Below are 18847 nucleotides of genomic sequence, written 5' to 3' on the forward strand. Positions count from 1 at the left end.
GACAAACACTCCTCATATGTTAGTCCCTGCATTCCAGGTATCATCCTCGTGAATCCTCTCTGAACTCTCTCCAACATCAGCACATCCTTTCTAAGATAGGGGGCCCAAAACTGCACACAGTATTCCAAATGTGGTCTCACCAGTGCCCCAAAGAGCCTAATAAACACCTCCTTACTCTTATACACTATTCCTCTTGAAATGAACGCCAACATAGCATTCACTTTCCTTACTGCTGACCCAACCTGGTGGTTAACCTTTAGGGTATCCTGCACTAGGACCCCTCTGTCAACAGAGACTAGCCTGTCCCATTCCTCCTGTTGTGTCTGTGGGACAATGCTGCTGACTGGCATATTTTAGGCTGGAGTATTATTTGCTGGGGGATGCACTGTAGCTTGGCAAAGCCACCATAGGGTTCAGTGGGGAAGGGCCACTGTATAGGGCTCTTCTGCTACTGGAGAGGGGCAGGTTTAGGTGAGGAAGCCCCTCAACTACAAGAATAATTAACTATCCCAGGGACCAATGTATAGCAACAGTCCCATTGGCTTCAATAGAACACATTATGCACTTTCTGAAAACTTACCTCAAACAAAGTGCTTTTGATAGGCACGTGGATGACAGAGAAATGGATGGTTATTAGGCTTTTCTTTCAATTCTGGAGCATCTGGATAGCTCCATCAGGACATCTTTGGACAGCAAAGATACATATAGTAGGATACTCTTTATTGACTGCAACTTGGCATTCAACACCAACATTCCCCCTAAACTAATCAACAAGTGTCAAGACCTTAGTCTCAATACCTCCTTGTACAATTGGATCCCCAGTTTCCTCACTTTCAGACCCTAGTCCATTTGGATTGGCAACAACTACTCCTCTACAGTTTCTATCAGCACAGGGGCACCACCAGGCTAGGTACTTAGCCTCCTGACTAATGCCTGTGGGACTAATCAGAGCTCCAATGCCATATTCAAATTTGCTGATGACATCACTGGGGTAGTGATAAATTAGCATCTAGTAGGGATATTGGAAGTTTGGCTGAGTGGTGCCTTAACAACCTTTTAATCAGTATCAGCAAGACAAAGGAGATTATTATTGACTTCAGGAAGAGGAAGCCAGAGTTCAATGAGCCAGTCCATATCAGAGGATCAGAGGTGGAGGGTGTCAGTAACTTTAAATTCCTCAGTGTTATGATTGCAGGGGACCAGCATGTGAGTGCAATTATGAGGAAAACACAGCAGCACCTCTACTTCCTTAGTAGTCTGTGAAGATCCAGCATGTCATCTAAAACTTCTATAGACGTGTGGTGGAGAGTATACTGACTGGCTGTATCACAGCCGCATATAGAAAAAAATGCCCTTGAATGTAACATTCTACAAAAAGCAGTGGACATGGCCCAGTTCATCACAGGTAAAGCCTCCTACCCCTATCATTGGGCACATCTACATGATGTGTTGTCACAGGAAAGCAGGATCCATCATTGGAGACCCCAACCAACCAGGACACACTTTCTTCTTGCTGCTGCTATCAGGAAGCAGGTACAGTAGCCCCAAAACTCAAACCACCACGTTCAGGAACAGTTACTACCCCTCAACAATCAGACTCTTGAACCAGTGAGGATAACTTCACTTGCCCCATCATTGAAATGGTCCTACAACTGATGTACTAACTTTCAATGGATTTTCATCTCATGTCCTCAATATATATTATTATTTTGTTCTTTTTGTATTTGTACTGTTTGTTGGCTTTTGCACACTGGTTCAGCACAAATGTTGATTGGCTCTATTATGGGTATTATTCTATCATGGATTTATTGAGTATGCCCGCAAGAAAATGAATCTCAGAGTCGTATTTGGTGATATATATGCACTTTGGTAATAAATTTTATTTGAGGGAAGGGCTAGACTGACAGACAGGTTAATAGGTCAGCACAACATCTTGGGCCAAAGGGCCTGTACTGTGCTATAATGTTCTATAAATATAATAGAACACAACTTAAAGTATTGACTATGAATGCAAGAATGAAAGGCACTGCATGGATTATTGTAAATATTTTTATTGTGAAAAACATTTATTTTGGCTTAGAAAAATGCTTCCCGCTCAGTTAACTTTTCCCACCCCTTCCCCCTCCATAACCTCATTTGATCTTCTCATCATCTCTCTGTTATTTGGTTTTAGGACTCAAGAGGCTGCAGGTGCTGGGCACTGGCTGAAGCTAGTCAGTCAGTCAAGGAATGGTCAGCGTTTGGAGTCAATAACCTGCACCATGACTTACAATCCCAGCAACACACAAACAAAAGCAGTAGGAACTCCACACATTCGTGGAGGGAAATGGACGGTCAGCGTTTCAAGCCGGGACCCCTTATCTGGACTGGAAAGAAGAGGGGAGGTCACCACAAAGGTGAAGAAAGAGCTGGCCGGTGATAGGTAGATCCAGGTAAGGGAATGACAAAACAGATAAACGAGGGGTGCGGTGCGGAAAGGATGTCAGAAGATGGGAGGTGAGAGGTGGCAGTGAGAAAGGACTGAAGATGATGGAATCTGATAGGAAAGGACAGTGGAGCATGGAGGGTGGTGGGAAGGAGTGTTTGGGTGATGGGCAGCAGATAGAAAGGGTGGGTGAGGAACATTCAGATGGTCCCAATGCTACTGCAGTTTATTTTCTGGTCCACATTCTCAGCCACTGGTTTCCATCCCAAGTCCAGAAGAAAGGATAGAGCCTCCCCGTGAATTTATTCCCAGTGAAGGTGTGGAGATGGGACTTGTTCTCCATGTTGTAAAATGAAACTGTCCCAGACTCATAACTGAGATAAACTCCCACCCTCACGGGAATGGGACCGGCAGGGAGACGGGATGGAGGGGACCTGAGAACATAAACTTCATCATCCCGCTGCCAGATGGTCCAGAATCCATTCTCTGGTATCAGCTTGATCTCTGCGCTCCTCTCCAGGGACTCTGCAGTGACTCCCAGACACCAGCCCTGAATCCCCGCCACCTCCACCTCCCAGTAATATCTGCCCGATGTGAATCCCTCCCGTCCCAGCTCACAAGGCCCATTTGTGATCCCCTTCCCGGTGTCTGGAAGACTCCTCAGGGTCCTGGCACAACTTGCACTTTCCTGATCCTCAGACACGTCGAGCTGCAGAGCTGCTGTTTCCACACCCAGGGCGACAGAGACTATGTGGGGAAAATAGAAAATTAGAGCCCCCAGGTATCGGGAAGTGTGGAAGAGGAGACTCGCGTAGTGCAGCCCTGGGTCCAGGGGAGAGGCTGCTGGATCTTTGTTAGAATTCATTCATGCAACAAATAGATAACAATCTTCTCCCAGGAGCTTTCTCTGGACAGAAGAGCAGAGGGAAGGGTAGGGGTATGGATGGCAAACATGATCAGAGAGAGTGGAGGAATGTGGATGTGAATGTGAATAGAGAGCTGTGCTCAGCAATAAAATGCTGAAAGTAAGTCAATGGAAAAGGCTCAGGGGCCAGGTCCAAGACTGAGGAACTACCCGAGGGCTGGCCAATTTAAGTGCCAGGCCATATTGAAAAGTTCAGAGTGTCTGGGCCAAAGGGGAGGGACGGGATAGTTTACTCCTCTCTGCGCTGAAGAGGTCATGGCCCGCAAGTAATGGGCTCAGGTATGAGCTGCAGTGATGACTGGCTTTATGGCCGTGCACTCACTTCCATTCTGAATACTTTTATCATTTGCACGATTGGGTATTTGACAATCTTTTCTTTTTAAAAATGGGTTCTATTGGGTTTCTATGTTTTATGGTTGCCTGCAAGGAGACAAATCGAAGGTTGTGTATAGTATACATACTTTCATAATGAATGTGGTGAGATTGGTGGAGGAGAGAAGTTATTGGTTTATTTCAATTGGAGATTCATATCATTTTGCAAGTTCAATAATCTGATGGTGGTGTGGAACTGGCACTGGAAAGGGATAGAAACCTGGGGCAGATTAGCCATGATTATACTCCTCTTCACGTTTCTGAGAGAGAGGGGTGCTTTGACCATGCTGGGGTTGAATGATTGGGTGTGAGATGGAATGGGTGGAGACACAGAATTGCATGATCGCTAAGGGAGAGGAGATTCACAAGTGGGAAAAGCAAACTTAATGCCTGACAAGTTATAGGAAATTAATTTTGACTGAGTAGGAGCCAAATTGTCAACCCAATGAAACACAACCAACCTCTTTCCAGACCATAAACACAAGAGATTATGCAGATACTGGAATTGCAGAGTAACACACTCAGCAGGTCAGGCAGCATCTATGGAGAGGAATGAGAGTTGACGTTTCAGGCCAAGACCCTTCATCAGTACAGGATCTATCATGATCTCAACCCAAGATGTCAATACTTTATTCCTCTCCACAGATGCTGCCTGAACTACTGAGCTCCTTTGTGCGTGTGTTACTCTTTTGACACTATCAGAGCTTCTTGAGTATTCATTGATACGCACAAAATGGTCAAACAACTGCACATGATCAATGAAGATAACAATTAACTTGAACAATGTGTCACTTTAGAACCTAAAATTGTAATAAATATGAGCAGGAATAGGTATTTTGGGCCTTTGTGTCAGCCCTCCTGTTCATTCAGATGATAGCTGACCTCCTACTCAGCACCATTTTGCTGCACTACACCCACATTCCCCCAATTCCCTTCATATCCAAAAACCTATTGCCCCATTTCAAATTAAATCAATGACTGTGCCTCCTCAAGTCTCTGGGTGAAGAAATGTCTCCTCCTCTCTGCTCTAAATGGTCTATCACATATCCTGAGGTTGTGAAAAGTACAGCACAGAAAAAGCCCATCTAGTCCATTTCAAACCATTTAACCTGCCTAGTCCCATCAACCTGCACTGGGACCATAGCCCTCCATACTCCTCCCATCCATGGACCTATTCAAACTTCTTTTAAACATTGAAATTGAGCTCCACTTGCACTGGCAGCTCATTCCACAATCTCCCGACACCTTGAAGAGAAAGCATTCTCCTTACATCAACTCTTCTAAACTCTGGGGAACATGGACCTAGTCTACTCAAACTCTCTTGCATTCAGAAAACTTCCGCTATCACTTTCAATATTTTAAAGTTTAAAGATTTGCTATATTAGTCACATGCACATGGAAACTTAAGGGTAATAGAGAAGTACAGCACAGAAACCCTTCATCCCATCTAGTCCATGCTGAAACAATTTAAACTGCCTACTCCCATTGACCTGAACCAGGACCACAGCCCTCAATACCCCTGCTGTCCATGTACCTATCCAAATGTTTCTTAAACATTGAGATTGAGCTCACATGCACCACCTGCATTGGCAGCTCATTCAACTTTTTCATGACACTTGAGTGAATAAGTTTCCGCTCATGTTCCCCTCAAACTTTTCACCTTTCATCCTTAACCTGTGTCCTCTGATTGTAGTCCCACCCAACCTCAGTGGAAAAAACCCTGCTCGCTTTTACCCCATCGATCTATGGACCACACCATGCAATTTGAAATTAATGGTATCATGGTCACGGGATGCAAAGTGCTCCCCTATACAAAGTCCTGTCACCTGCCCTGTCTCATTCCGTTAGCAGATCCAGTATTGCATGCTCTCTCACTGGGGCTTCTACGTACTGATACATACATTGAAATGCCTCGGTGCATCAACGACCAACACTGTCCAAGAATGGAGCCCACAAGTGCTGCCTTACCTCCAGCACCAACATAGCATGCCCACAACTTACTAAACCCAACTGCACAGCTTTGGGATGAGGAGAGGAAACCGGAGCACCCAGAGGAAACTCACACAGTCACGGAGGGAATGGACAAATCCCAGTGGGAATTGAACCCTGATCGGTGATTACTAGTACTGAACAAGCAATGCATTAAGTGCTACTCTATGGTGCCAACCATTGGGGTATTTGGGAAGGACAGAAGGGCCTGAGGTGCAGAGTCATCAAGCAGTACAGTGTATTGGTTGTACTGTGACCCTGTGCTGGTGTGTTCAGGGGTCTGACATCTCCAGCCGACAATGGGAAAGTGAGGTGGGGTTGGTGCCAGAATTAAACTTCCACTCCCCTTCAGCCCATTACTAATGTGATTCGTTGCAATGAATTGTTACTTAAATTTGTCAAGGACAAAGGGATTTGTGTAGGTTTTACCTTGTGTAACAGCATCAACAATTCCTCTCCACACTGTGGACAAGGGGTGATTGAATTTCTTAGCATGAAGGGCACGTTCTACCACTGGAAACACCGATGTATCCTTATTAACCCTGCAATTGTTTAACAGATGGTGATAAGCTAGGCATCAGAAAGTTGTGAATTATCTTTCAAATCCATGCAGAATCTTACTGAAGAGCATGTCCCACCTTCTCTTCCGGCGAGCTTCCTCCTGAAATAATTAAAAACCAGATCTGAAATGACTGAGACTGACCAACCACATCCCGACAGACGGAATTCTGCCAGATTATTACAAGTTGCTTAAAGTTCTCACCTCCCAGTGCTCAGTCTGGCTGGCACATAACTAGAAAGAGGAAATACCAACAGTTCAGTACCCTGGAGTTACTCACCACCAGGTTTAAATACAGTTACTTTCCTTCAGCCATTCGATTCTTGACCCAACCCTGATTACTGCAACACTATGACCATTTTGATAAGACCATAAGACATAGGAACGGATGAAGGCCATTCGGCCCATCGAAGCTGATCACCATTCAATCCTAGCTGATTGACTATTCCTCTCAACCCCCTTCTCCCGGCTTCTCTACATAACTTTTTGACACCCTTACTAATCAAGAACCAATCAACCTCTGCTTTAAACTGACTGATTTGGCCTCCGCAGCCATTTGCAGTAATGAATTCCACAGATTCACCACCCCCGAAGAGAAATTCCTCCTCACTTCTGTCCATGCATTGTGAGGCTGTGCCCTGTGGTCCTCAACTCCCTCACTATAGGAAACATCCTCTCCGCATCCACTCTGTCTCAGCCTTTCAATATTCCATAGGTTTCAGTGCTATACGGCGTGATACTGTGACACTGCAGTAAGTGGGTTTTTCATTGCACCTGTGCATTCTTGTACTTTTGACAGTAAACTTGACTTTGATGTTCTTACAATAAGGACGTAGAACCACAAGAGAAAGTACAAAGAAATAGTGTGAAAATTGTGCCATATCTGAGAGTATGCATTCAAGTACTTGCGCATATGGCAATAAATTTGACTTTGAGCTTACTGCAGACAGGACCTAAAACCACAAGAGGAAGTACGAAGAAATTCTGTGAAAATTGTGCCATATCTGAGAGTGTGACCCTCACAGGAGATACTGACCAGGTTCAGTATTTTTCAGCTGGACAATATATCTGATGGATTTAATTGGGTAGGATAGAGAAAGTATCTCTATTTGTGGGAAGAGGAAAAGTCAAAACCTAAAAGGCGACAGCGCTTCTCCCTATAGATGCTGCCTAGCCTGCTGTGTTCCACCAGCATTTTGTGTGTGTTGTTACCTAAAAGGTCATCTTTGATACAGTAACTTCCACAGGAATTCAGTGAAAAGAACATGAAATTTTCTACAACAGATAATTTGAGAGAATTATAGATAAAGTAAAACACAGGGGAATGTGGAATTCAGGACATTGTTGATGGGTAAAGGACCATGTTGAAAGAGAGTATGTCTGTGTGATAGCACTAACAGGGAAAGGGTAGCTGGACAGAATGGAATCTTTCATGAGACAATTAAACTTGGGAAACAGAAATGATCAGAAAGTCCAATCAAGGTCACACCAACTTGTTCCTGAGCAGGTCCAGATATTTCAGGAACCTTGGAAACTTAGCCCACCAAAATAAACAAGACATGTCTAGTTTAAATCAGTTCTGAATTTTTGCTGGAATCTGTACTGAATTCAAAACTTCCACCCAACATTTTGTGACACATCAATCTGTGAATTTAGAACATTACAGGCCCTTCTGCCCACACTGTGCCGAACTCTTCACCTACTGTAAGATTATTCTAATCTATTCTGGTAATCTAATCTGGTATGAAAATTGTCTTGTCCAAGACAGGAAGAAGCTGCAGAAGATCAAGAACACAGCCCAGCACATCACACAAACCAATCTTCCATCCTTGGACTCACTTTACACCGCACGCTGTCGGAGCAGTGCTGCCAGGATAATCAAGGACATGACCCACCCAGCCAACACACTTTTTGTCCCTCTTCCCTCCGGGAGAAGATTCAGGAGCCTGAAGACTTGTACAGTCAGATTTGGGAACAGCTTCTTTCCAACTGTGATAAGACTGCTGAACGGATCCTGACCCAGATCTGGGCCGTACCTTCCAAATATCCGGACCTGTCTCTCGAGGGTTTTTTTTGCACTACTTTACTTTCCATTTTCTATTTCCTATTTATGATTTATAATTTACCGTAAATTATCATTTTACTATTGATTTGTACTCCAGGGACCGCAAAGCGCAGAATCAAATATCGCTGTGATGATTGTATGCTCTAGTATCAATTGTTTGACGACGATAAAGTATTCTGCTTACATAGTACTCCACTGTTCTGTCATCCATGTGACTATTGAAGAGAGTCCCTAATGTATCTGCATCTACCACCACCCCTAGCACAGCGTTCCATGCACTCACCGCTCTCGGTGTAAACAAAACCTTAGTGTGATACCCCTGTACATTCCACCAATACCCTGTATTAGCCGTTTCCGCCCTGGGAAGAGGTCTCTGGCTGCCCACTCTATCTACGCCTGTTATCATCATGTACACCTTTATCAGGTAGCATCTCGTCCTCCTTTGCCCCAAAGAGCACCTGCTCACTCAACTGATCTTCATAAAATATGCCCTCTAATCGAGGCAGCATACTGGTAAAACTCCTCTGCACCCTGGTTTAAATCAATTCTGAATTATTGGCAAGTTGTACTTAATTCAAAAACTTCCACCCACTGTTCCAAGAATTACACGTTCACTGCTCTAGACTGAAACACAGTCCCTCACCTTCAGAAATACCACACTGTCATTTTGATCCATCTGTTTCTGTAACCTTGAGATTTCCTCCTCAATAGAATTTAAATTCTCTTGAATCTCTCGAAGGCTTTTCTCCATTGGATCTAGAATCCTCTCCTCTTCTTCCATGAGAACTCGGAGTAAGCGCTGCTCCTTCTCAGTGAGAATCTGGTGCAGTTTAGTAAACTGGGACCTGATGTGGGACTGAATGCTGTGTGATAGGTCCTGCCAAATAAAGCTATGGATTAATGTCATGAATTGTATTTCTTTCTTTCTTTATCAATATTTTTATTGATTTAAAATGAGCATAAATACAGACAGTAGGAGAATTATCTCAAATATATATCAATAACAATACAAACAGAAAGTGAAATAAACATTATCAAACTCATACATAGGTCAAGCTAGTATATAATATATACTAAAAAAAAGACAACTAATTCTCCTCTTATCAGTTCATAAAGAAAGAAGAAAAAAAACTTTAAATTATTGATTGAAAAAGAGAAAAAAAAACCACTACACTAAACAAAAGGAGGAAAAAAAAGGGACTGGGCAGTCCATTCTGAGGATATGGCCGAAAAAAAGGAAAAAAAGACTCTCTGATCAAATCTAACATGTCAAAAAAGAAATTGAAATAGTAATAAATCAAATCAAATGAAAATATTGAATAAAAGATCGCCAGATTTGCTCAAATTTAAAGGATGTATCAAATGACCAACTTCTTATTTTCTCTAAAATAAGACATAAACTTAAACAGGACATAATGGAGGAAAGCCAATAAAAGAGAGTAGGTGGATTAGAATCCTTCCACTTCAGTAAAATGGCTCTCCTAGCCAATGAAGTTGAAAAGGCTATCATACGTTGAGCGGTAACAGGAATATTTCCCAATTCCGATGTGGTAATCCTAAATATTGCCATAAGTAAATTAGCTCCAAACCCAGGACTTCTGATAACATTTTAAAAAGACAAGATGGCGGCACAACGGCAGCGTGCAGCGGCCACTCTGGAATGAATATCTGTTATCTGTTAAGTAGGATGCCGTGCACAATCCTGATTTGATGGGGACGGATGTGAGAAGCACGGAAGAACATCTGGTGAAACTTCTGACATGTCTGTTTCGCTGACGCTACTACAGTGCGATTGAAAAAATCTCCGGAGAGAAAGTCCCCGAATCCTCGGCTTTGCCTGTTGCTTGGCGGCCGGGGCCGGGGTCGAAGCGCTCGGCAGAGATGGTGCTCGGTGTCAGAGGGCTGGTCGGAGGCTCGAAGTTTTTCGGACGGGCTCAGAGTTGGCTGTGGTCGGGTGCTTCCAGAGGCTGCATCGGGAAGTTTTGTGGAGCTGGAGGTTCATGGCAGGTAGAGTTTTTCTTCCTTCTACGTGAGATGATGGGCTATCAAGGACTTTGAGACCTTTTTTTAACCGTGCCCATGGTCTGTTCTTATCAAATTACGATATTGCTTTGCACTGTTGTAACTATATGTTATAATTATGTGGTTTTTGTCAGTTAGTCTTAGTCTGTCTTGTGTTTCTGTGATATCATACTGGAGGAACATTGTATCATTTCTTTATGCATGCATTACTAAATGACAATAAACAAGGCCTGAGTGTCCTCATAATCTAATCTAAAAACATCTCTCCAAAAACTGTTTTATACAGAATCAAAACATACGAGTTAAAGTGGGCACCTCAATATTACATCTGTCACAAACAGGATTGATATTGGAAAAAATACGTGCCAGTTTATCCTTTGACATATGGGCCTGATGCACTACCTTGAAATGTACCAAAGAATGGTGGGCACAAATAGATGAGTTATTAACCAAATAAAAAATTTTGCTCCATTGATTATCTGAAACTGACTCCTGAAATTCCAATTCCCAAGCACATTGTATTTTATCATTAGATATCATTCATAAATTCAATAGTCGTTTATAAATTATAGCTATCAGCCCCTTTTGAAGTGGTTTAAACTGAAAGAGAGCATCTGTCATATTACGTGGATAGGCAGAAGGATAACTTGGCAGCAGACCACGTAAAAAATTCCTAATTTGTAAATATCTAAAAATAGATAGATAGATAGATAGATAGATACTTTATTCATCCCCATGGGGAAATTCAACTTTTTTTCCAATGTCCCATACACTTGTTGTAGCAAAACTAATTACATACAATACTTAACTCAGTAAAAAAATATGATATGCATCTAAATCACTGTCTCAAAAAGCATTAATAATAGCTTTTAAAAAGTTCTTAAGTCCTGGCGGTAGAATTGTAAAGCCTAATGGCATTGGGGAGTATTGACCTCTTCATCCTGTCTGAGGAGCATTGCATCGATAGTAACCTGTCACTGAAACTGCTTCTCTGTCTCTGGATGGTGCTATGTAGAGGATGTTCAGAGTTTTCCATAATTGACCGTAGCCTACTCAGCGCCCTTCGCTCAGCTACCGATGTTAAACTCTCCAGTACTTTGCCCACGACAGAGCCCGCCTTCCTTACCAGCTTATTAAGACGTGAGGCGTCCCTCTTCTTAATGCTTCCTCCCCAACACGCCACCACAAAGAAGAGGGCGCTCTCCACAACTGACCTATAGAACATCTTCAGCATCTCACTACAGACATTGAATGACGCCAACCTTCTTAGGAAGTACATTCGACTCTGTGCCTTCCTGCACAAGGCATCTGTGTTGGCAGTCCAGTCAAGCTTCTCGTCTAACTGTACTCCCAGATACTTGTAGGTCTTAACCTGCTCCACACGTTCTCCATTAATGATCACTGGCTCCATATGGGGCCTAGATCTCCTAAAGTCCACCACCATCTCCTTGGTCTTGGTGATATTGAGACGCAGGTAGTTTGAGTTGCACCATATCACAAAGTCCTGTATCAGTTTCCTATACTCCTCCTCCTGTCCATTCCTGACACACCCCACTATGGCCGTGTCATCAGCGAACTTCTGCACATGGCAGGACTCTGAGTTATATTGGAAGTCTGATGTGTACAGGGTGAACAGGACCGGAGAGAGTACGGTTCCCTGCGGCGCCCCTGTGCTGCTGACCACCGTGTCAGACCTACAGTCTCCCAACCGCACATACTGAGGTCTATCTGTCAAGTAGTCCACTATCCAATCCACCATGTGAGAGTCTACTCCCATCTCCGTTAGTTTGTGCCTTAAGATCTTGGGCTGGATGGTGTTAAAGGCACTAGAGAAGTCAAGGAATGTAATCCTCACAGCACAACTGACCCCCTCTAGGTGAGAGAGTGATTTGTGCAGCAAATACGTGATAGCATCCTCCACTCCCACCTTCTCCTTATATGCAAACTGAAGAGGATCCTGGGCGTGCCTGGTTTGTGGCCTCAGATTCTGTATTATCAGCCGCTCCATGTGTACATTAGATAAATCATATTTGTCAACTAACTGAGAAAAAGACTAAAAGTACCTTTTAGTATTGCTAAAAGTTACGTTACTTATCTTGGTATTAAAATTACCAAAAATTTTAAGGACCTGTATAAATATAATTTTCTCCCATTAATTGATTACACCCAACGAATGCTTTCTAAATGGTCACCTGTGACGTTATCACTAATAGGTTTAATCAATACTATCAAAATGATAGTTCTACCAAAATTCTTATATACATTTAAGGCAGTTCCTAATTTTGTCCCTAAAATGTTTTTTGATAGAATAGATTCTATAATCTTCTTATATTTGGAATAATAAAAATCCTAGATTGAGTAAACATTTACAGGTAGTCCCCAAGTTACGAACATCCGACTTATGGACAACTCGTACTTACGAACCGAGGAAGGAGAACACCGTCCACCATTTAAATTCAGATCGCGACACCGTCCGCCATTTTAAGTCGGATCATGACACCGTCTGCCATTTTAAGTTGTTGCCGTTGACACTGTGTTGAGTGTTTAACTTTGTATTTGGCTTATATTTTCCTTAGTAAGATTCACCCTGACCCCGCCCTCCCGCCCTCCCTCCCCCGCCCCATTCCAGTCGTCTGGTGGCGCAATGAGATCAGCGCCGGGCTCGAGACCAGAGGTTCCCGAGTTCGATTTAGTGACAGACCGCTTCTGTGCCGGGTTGATATCGACCCAGTGACTCCCGGACCATTCGTGTCGGGTTGATGTCAAGCTCGCAACTCGACCTCGTAAAAAAAAACACACTGCCACCTCCTGTTTAAATTCCCACACGGAATACTGTGGAGGATCAAATACCCAAACCCAGCACAGTCCCCACTTGTCCCATTTAACCTGTCTCAGTGCGGTGGTCCTTAGGACCCAGGGAATTCAGTGCGGCAGACCTCGGGACCCGCTGCCCAAAGTATTTCTGTTCCATTGACGGGAAGCGATCGTAATTGAAAATAAAGCGTTTGGAAAGAGGTGAAATGCCATTGGTCATTGGAAAAGTGTTAGTCTACAGTCGGTCAACAATTGGAAAAATTTTAAAGGATAATGGATAAAGTGAAAATAATGAAGCATGAAAAAGGCCCTACCCCGATGAAAACTACAATTATTACTAAGCAACGCAGTGGTTTAATTATTGGAATACATATGCTTCTTAAGTTTTATATGCACAGAAAGGTAAAATTTGTACTATATACCAAGACGAACGTTTGACTAACTTACACTAAATAACACCAGATGTACTTGTTCTGAGTTACGTACAAATCCAACTTAAAGACGGACTCAGGAACAGAACTCGTACGTAACCCGGGGACTGCCTGTATCGCAGAAGTTAAAAAAGGATGGTGGCATGGCTTTGACAAATTTTAGATTGTATTATTGGGCAATTAACATTCAATATATTACTTTTTGGATTCATCACTCAGACATACATTAATGTCCTTCCTGGTTGGATTTGGAGGAAAACTCGGTGAAGGGGTTCACTTTGGCCTCTTTACTAAGTGCTCCTCTTCCCTTTTTGTTTTGTAAGATTAGTAGACAAGACTTTGTTATGAGTGCTGAACAGACCTGATGGAAAATGGGGTCCAGAGTTAATCCCCCCCCCCCCTTTGGGAACTATGCTGCTAATGAGAGAGAGAGATGAAGAACAGAGGTAGAGACATCTGCTACAGATAAGAGTGAGAGAGACACAGTTGATTTATGTATTATGGCTCTTCACTGATTATTTACCTTTCGCTGCAAGGATGTTTCTTTGCTCGTTAACATTCCTGAGGAGACAGCTGGAGTGGCCTAGTTTGATGTACATAGACATGTGGAGTTGATGGATGGCTGATACCCCGTCAGTGGGGATAAAAGACGGGTCTGGGGAGACACCCCTCAGACACACCAGTGGACACTGACTGAGTGTTGTGCACCCTCAGGAAGGTGGGGGCTTCGGGGACCGAACCAGGAGATCGGTCACAAAGCTCACAGTGTGACGGCAGGGCCGGTGGGGACTTGTGTGTGTGTCCACTCATGCCAGAGTGACGAGTCCACCACAGAAGAACGGTCTAGCTGAGAACGGAGGGGTCATAACCGAATGACCACAACGGTACAATGGAATCAGAATACAACAGGCTTGCCTGCTGCAGCTGCTCAATCTCTTGCTCTCTCTCTCTCTCCCCAACATTGCAACACAACAACCAACTACCTCAGCACAAACAAACTGAACTTTATATTCTTCTATGACAATTCATTTACCCCTAGACATCGATAGAGCTTGTTTCTTATTATTATTATTCCTACACTTGTTTTTATTATTGCTAACCTGTTTTATATGTATATTTGGCATTTTTGATATTGTATTGCTTAGTTTACTAATAAACACTTATTGTTACAGTACCACCAGACTCCAACGTATCATTCCATTTCTGCTGGTCTGTTAACCCAGTTACGGGGTACGTAACAAATTGGGGCCTCATCTCTGGGATTTGATTACCAAATTGGCGGGCCGGTGAATCGGGATAGAAGTCCCTTATCTGATCCAGTTGTGTGGATAACCAGACGGGAAACCAGCAGAGATGGATATTGACAAATTTTTTAAAGACCCAACTTCGGGGGCATTGGAGGATGCCAGAAAGGTGGAATTGTTGAGTATTGCAAGACAGTTGAATCTCTCGGCGGTGAAACCGGCGTTGAGAAAGTTGAAGATACAGAGAGCAATAGCTGCGTATTATGTATCCCAGGAGGTGTTCTCATTAGAGGTGTTGGAGCTGTTCCCTGAGAGTAAACCAGCCAAGAGTGAGTTTCAGCTACGGTTGTAATCATTAAGGTTGGCTGAGGAGGAGAAGAAAAGGGAGCATGAGCTCTGGATAAGGAAGCTGGAGTGGGAGGAGGCAGAAATACAGCAACAGTTCGAGCGGGAGAAATGGCAACGTGTGAATAGCAGGGCAGACCATGGGGAAAAGTTCAATGTTAGTCAGGAGATTAGGTTGGTACCTCCGTTCGAGGAGACGGACATTGATCGGTACTTCTTGCATTTTGAAAAGGTGGCCGCGAACCAGAAGTGGCCTAGAGATAAGTGGGTGGTGTTGTTACAAAGTGTATTTAAAGGGAAGGCCCAACGAGCATATGCTGCATTGTCTGAGGAGGTTGCAGAGGATTATGAGGAAGCAAAACAGGCTATCCTTCGGGCCTATGAGCTGGTACCTGAAGCGTATGGACAGAAGTTCAGGGACTTAAGGAAACAGTGGAATCAGACGTTCACAGAGTTTGCATACAAGAAGTGTGTGTGTACTTTGACCACTGGTGTGCTGCAGAAGGGGTGGAGGAGGATTTCTACCGCCTAAGAGAGTTGATCCTGATCAAAGAATTTAAAGGTTGTGTTTCGGATGGTATCCGGACATACCTGAACGAGAAGAAGAATAAGGTTATATCAGAATCTGCCAAGCTCGCAGATGAATACGCCTTAAACCACAAGATAAAGTTTTCCCCAAATAAGAGCTACCAGAGGGGTAATAGGGACGGTAGAGAAAGCCCACCGGCTAAGTCAGAGAATAAGCTGGGAACTAGTGGAAAAGGGAAGGAGGAGGAAAAGCAGGCTGGCAAGAAGTTTCCCAGATTTACCTGTTATAACTGTGGGAAAGCTGGCCACATAGCATCTAAGTGCTTTGCTCCGAAGAAGGAGACTGGAAAAGGAAAGATGACAACTCCGACTGGTTGCATTGAGCCGTTCAACAGACCGATGAGGAAGGCAAGGTTAGATAGAGCCCAAGAAGGGCGTGAGAGGTTTATTTCGGAAGGGATGGTATCTATGAAGGAGGGAGAAACCACAGTTCCAGTGCGGATCTGGAGAGATACTGGGGCTGGTCAGTCATTGATTCTAAGGAAGGTGTTAGAATTCGGTGCTGAGACCGAGACTGGGGAGGTAAATATGATAAAAGGTATCGGAAAAGGGACTGAGGCCGTACCTTTGCACAGGATATTTCTGAAATGTGACCTGGTATCTGGACCAGTCGAAATAGGGGTGCGGTCGGAACTACCGAGAGACGGCGTGGATGTCCTACTCGGTAATGATCTTGCAGGTGGTGATGTGTACTCAGCAGTGAAGCTGACAAGCAAGCCTGTAAATGCTGAGGACCTGCCCATAGATTCCAAGATTTATCCCGCCTGCGCAGTAACTCGCAGCATGTCGAGAGAGGCGGCTGAGACAGGAACCAGTTTAAATGAGTCCAGTGTTGATCTAGCAGAGACGTTTTTACCGACCTTGTTTCAGAAGGGGTTACCGGATGAGGAGAAAAAGGATAGTGGGGCTAAGGAAAGTAAGGGAGACGAAGCAGATTTAGTGGTGTCAAGGAACGGAATTTTGAACCTTGCCTATAAGGTACCCCTAGGTGAACATTTTGGAATGAGGAAGGAGGTCATGGAGGCACAGAGCCAAGATGAGAAACAGATGTGGCAGCTAGAAGGTCCAGGGTTGAACACTGGTGATTTATGTAGCTTGAAAGAGCTGGTTGTAGTTGAAGAATTTAAGTGTGTTCCCGATGATGTAAGGGCAGTCCTAGATGAAAAGGATGCCGCTACCTTGAGGGAGTCTGCTGGGTTAGCAGACAAGGTTGTTTTAACCCGCAAAGTTGAGTTTACTCCGGAGGGGAGTTGCCCGGAGAGTAACTGGGAGGATCAGGGGAACTTGGAATTTGAAAGGGGGACTGGTATTGAAAGCCTAGGAGAGGCAGATGTCCCGTTGGCCTGTGTTCAGGTTGTTGAAGTACCTGTGGATGCACAGGGTACTGAACCTTGTGTGGAGACTCAGGAAAAGTCTGAGGTGTCTGACTTGGTTAAAAAGGAAAGCAGTCCTTTTGGGTCAGATGGACTTGGTTCAGTGAAGAAAGGGTTAACCTTGGCACCAGTGGAAAGTGAGAATTCTCAGTCACTTGTGTTAAAAGTTAACGACAAGATGAAGAATACATACACAACGCTGGAAGAACTCAGCAGGTCAGACAGCATCCGTTAAAAAAGAGTAGCCAACATTTCGGGCCGAGACCCTACGTTGGCTACTCTTTTCTCATGGATGCTGCCTGACCTGCTGATTTCTTCCAGCGTTGTGTACGTATCCTTTGACCCACAGCATCTGCAGTTGTATTTTTGTGAACGAGGAGATGAAAGCTGGTGATGTGAATATTATTGAAGGAAAAGGGAAAAGTATTGTTCCTAAACTTTTGAATAAAGTAAATTTAAAGTACGGTTTGGTTTCAGAACTGTTGATCAAAGTGAAGGGACCATTAACTAAACAATGGTTTGTTAACAAGGTGCCTGCAAATCAATTACAATTTGTTTTGAAATTTAAGGATAAACAACTTGATGTTGTTCAAGTATATGATTTGGAGAGGCAGAATTTGAAGTGTTGTTTTGACCAAGAGGGATCACCTGCAGATGTTAAACTGGAAACTAGTAGAATTAAAGATCCTGAAGATAAAATTAATGAGTGGTGTGGAAGTTCAGCAAATGGGCTTAGTTTGGAAAACATTGGTGATAAACTAGTTCCTGTGAAGGCCTAATCTGGGCTGGTAAACCAGCTAACCACGTGAGAGTTAAGTGGAAAAGAGGCAAGGGTTGACCAAATGCCACTTTGAATAACAGGATCTGGTTTTGCCGGAATTTGACTTTTTAGGCAAAGCATGTGAATAATAAAGACGATATTGTAGCAGATTGACTGAATGTTAAGTTTAAAAGTAAAATAGAGATTAGTCTTTGCACAAACTTCTGTAATGTACTACATTATGATCACACATGTATTGGTTCACACTTTGTAATATACACCTAAGCTAAAAATTACTCCACTGTAGAAAAAGAATTACTGGCACTTATCCTGGCGTTACAGCATTTTGAGGTCTACATTTGTTCGGCACAGAAACCCTTGATAGTTTACACTGATCATAACCCCTTGGTATATTTGGCTAGCATGAAGAATAAAAATAGGCGGTTATTAAGTTGGAGTCTGTTGTTACAAGAATTCGATATTAAAATACAATATGTAAAGGGGAGTGACAATGTAGTTGCTGATTGTTTATCCAGGTGTTAATTTGAAAGTATGTCTGTGTTACTCTTGTAGTTAATGACCACTTCTGTATTATATTAGACTCTGTAATGTGCTTTGCTAGTTAATTTTCACCCTGGTCAAAATTCCTGGAAGGATGAGGGTGTTATGAGTGCTGAACAGACCTGATGGAAAATGGGGTCCAGAGTTAACCCCCCCCCCCCTTTGGGAACTATGCTGCTAATGAGAGAGAGAGAGAGAGAGAGAGAGAGAGAGATGAAGAACAGAGGTAGAGACATCTGCTACAGATAAGAGTGAGAGAGACAGTTGATTTATGTATTATGGCTCTTCACTGATTATTTACCTTTCGCTGCAAGGACGTTTCTTTGCTCATTAACATTCCTGAGGAGACAGCTGGAGTGGCCTAGTTTGATGTA

At 43.4% G+C, this 18847-nt stretch overlaps 1 protein-coding gene across 1 annotated transcript in view; it reads right to left on the minus strand.

The window, feature by feature from the left end:
- Positions 1–2061: 2061 nt before the first annotated feature.
- The window catches only part of LOC140721273 (uncharacterized), a 38333-nt gene continuing 21547 nt past the window's right edge, over positions 2062–18847 (minus strand). Inside the window, 5 exon segments of the mRNA XM_073036126.1 lie at positions 2062–3172; positions 6141–6253; positions 6350–6372; positions 6475–6504; positions 8979–9212. Of these exon segments, the coding sequence (XP_072892227.1) occupies positions 2652–3172; positions 6141–6253; positions 6350–6372; positions 6475–6504; positions 8979–9212 (921 nt within the window). The 3' untranslated portion in view covers positions 2062–2651.

The sequence above is a fragment of the Hemitrygon akajei genome, chromosome 2 (assembly GCF_048418815.1).
Source record: "Hemitrygon akajei chromosome 2, sHemAka1.3, whole genome shotgun sequence".
Classification (NCBI taxonomy): Eukaryota; Metazoa; Chordata; class Chondrichthyes; order Myliobatiformes; family Dasyatidae; genus Hemitrygon; species Hemitrygon akajei.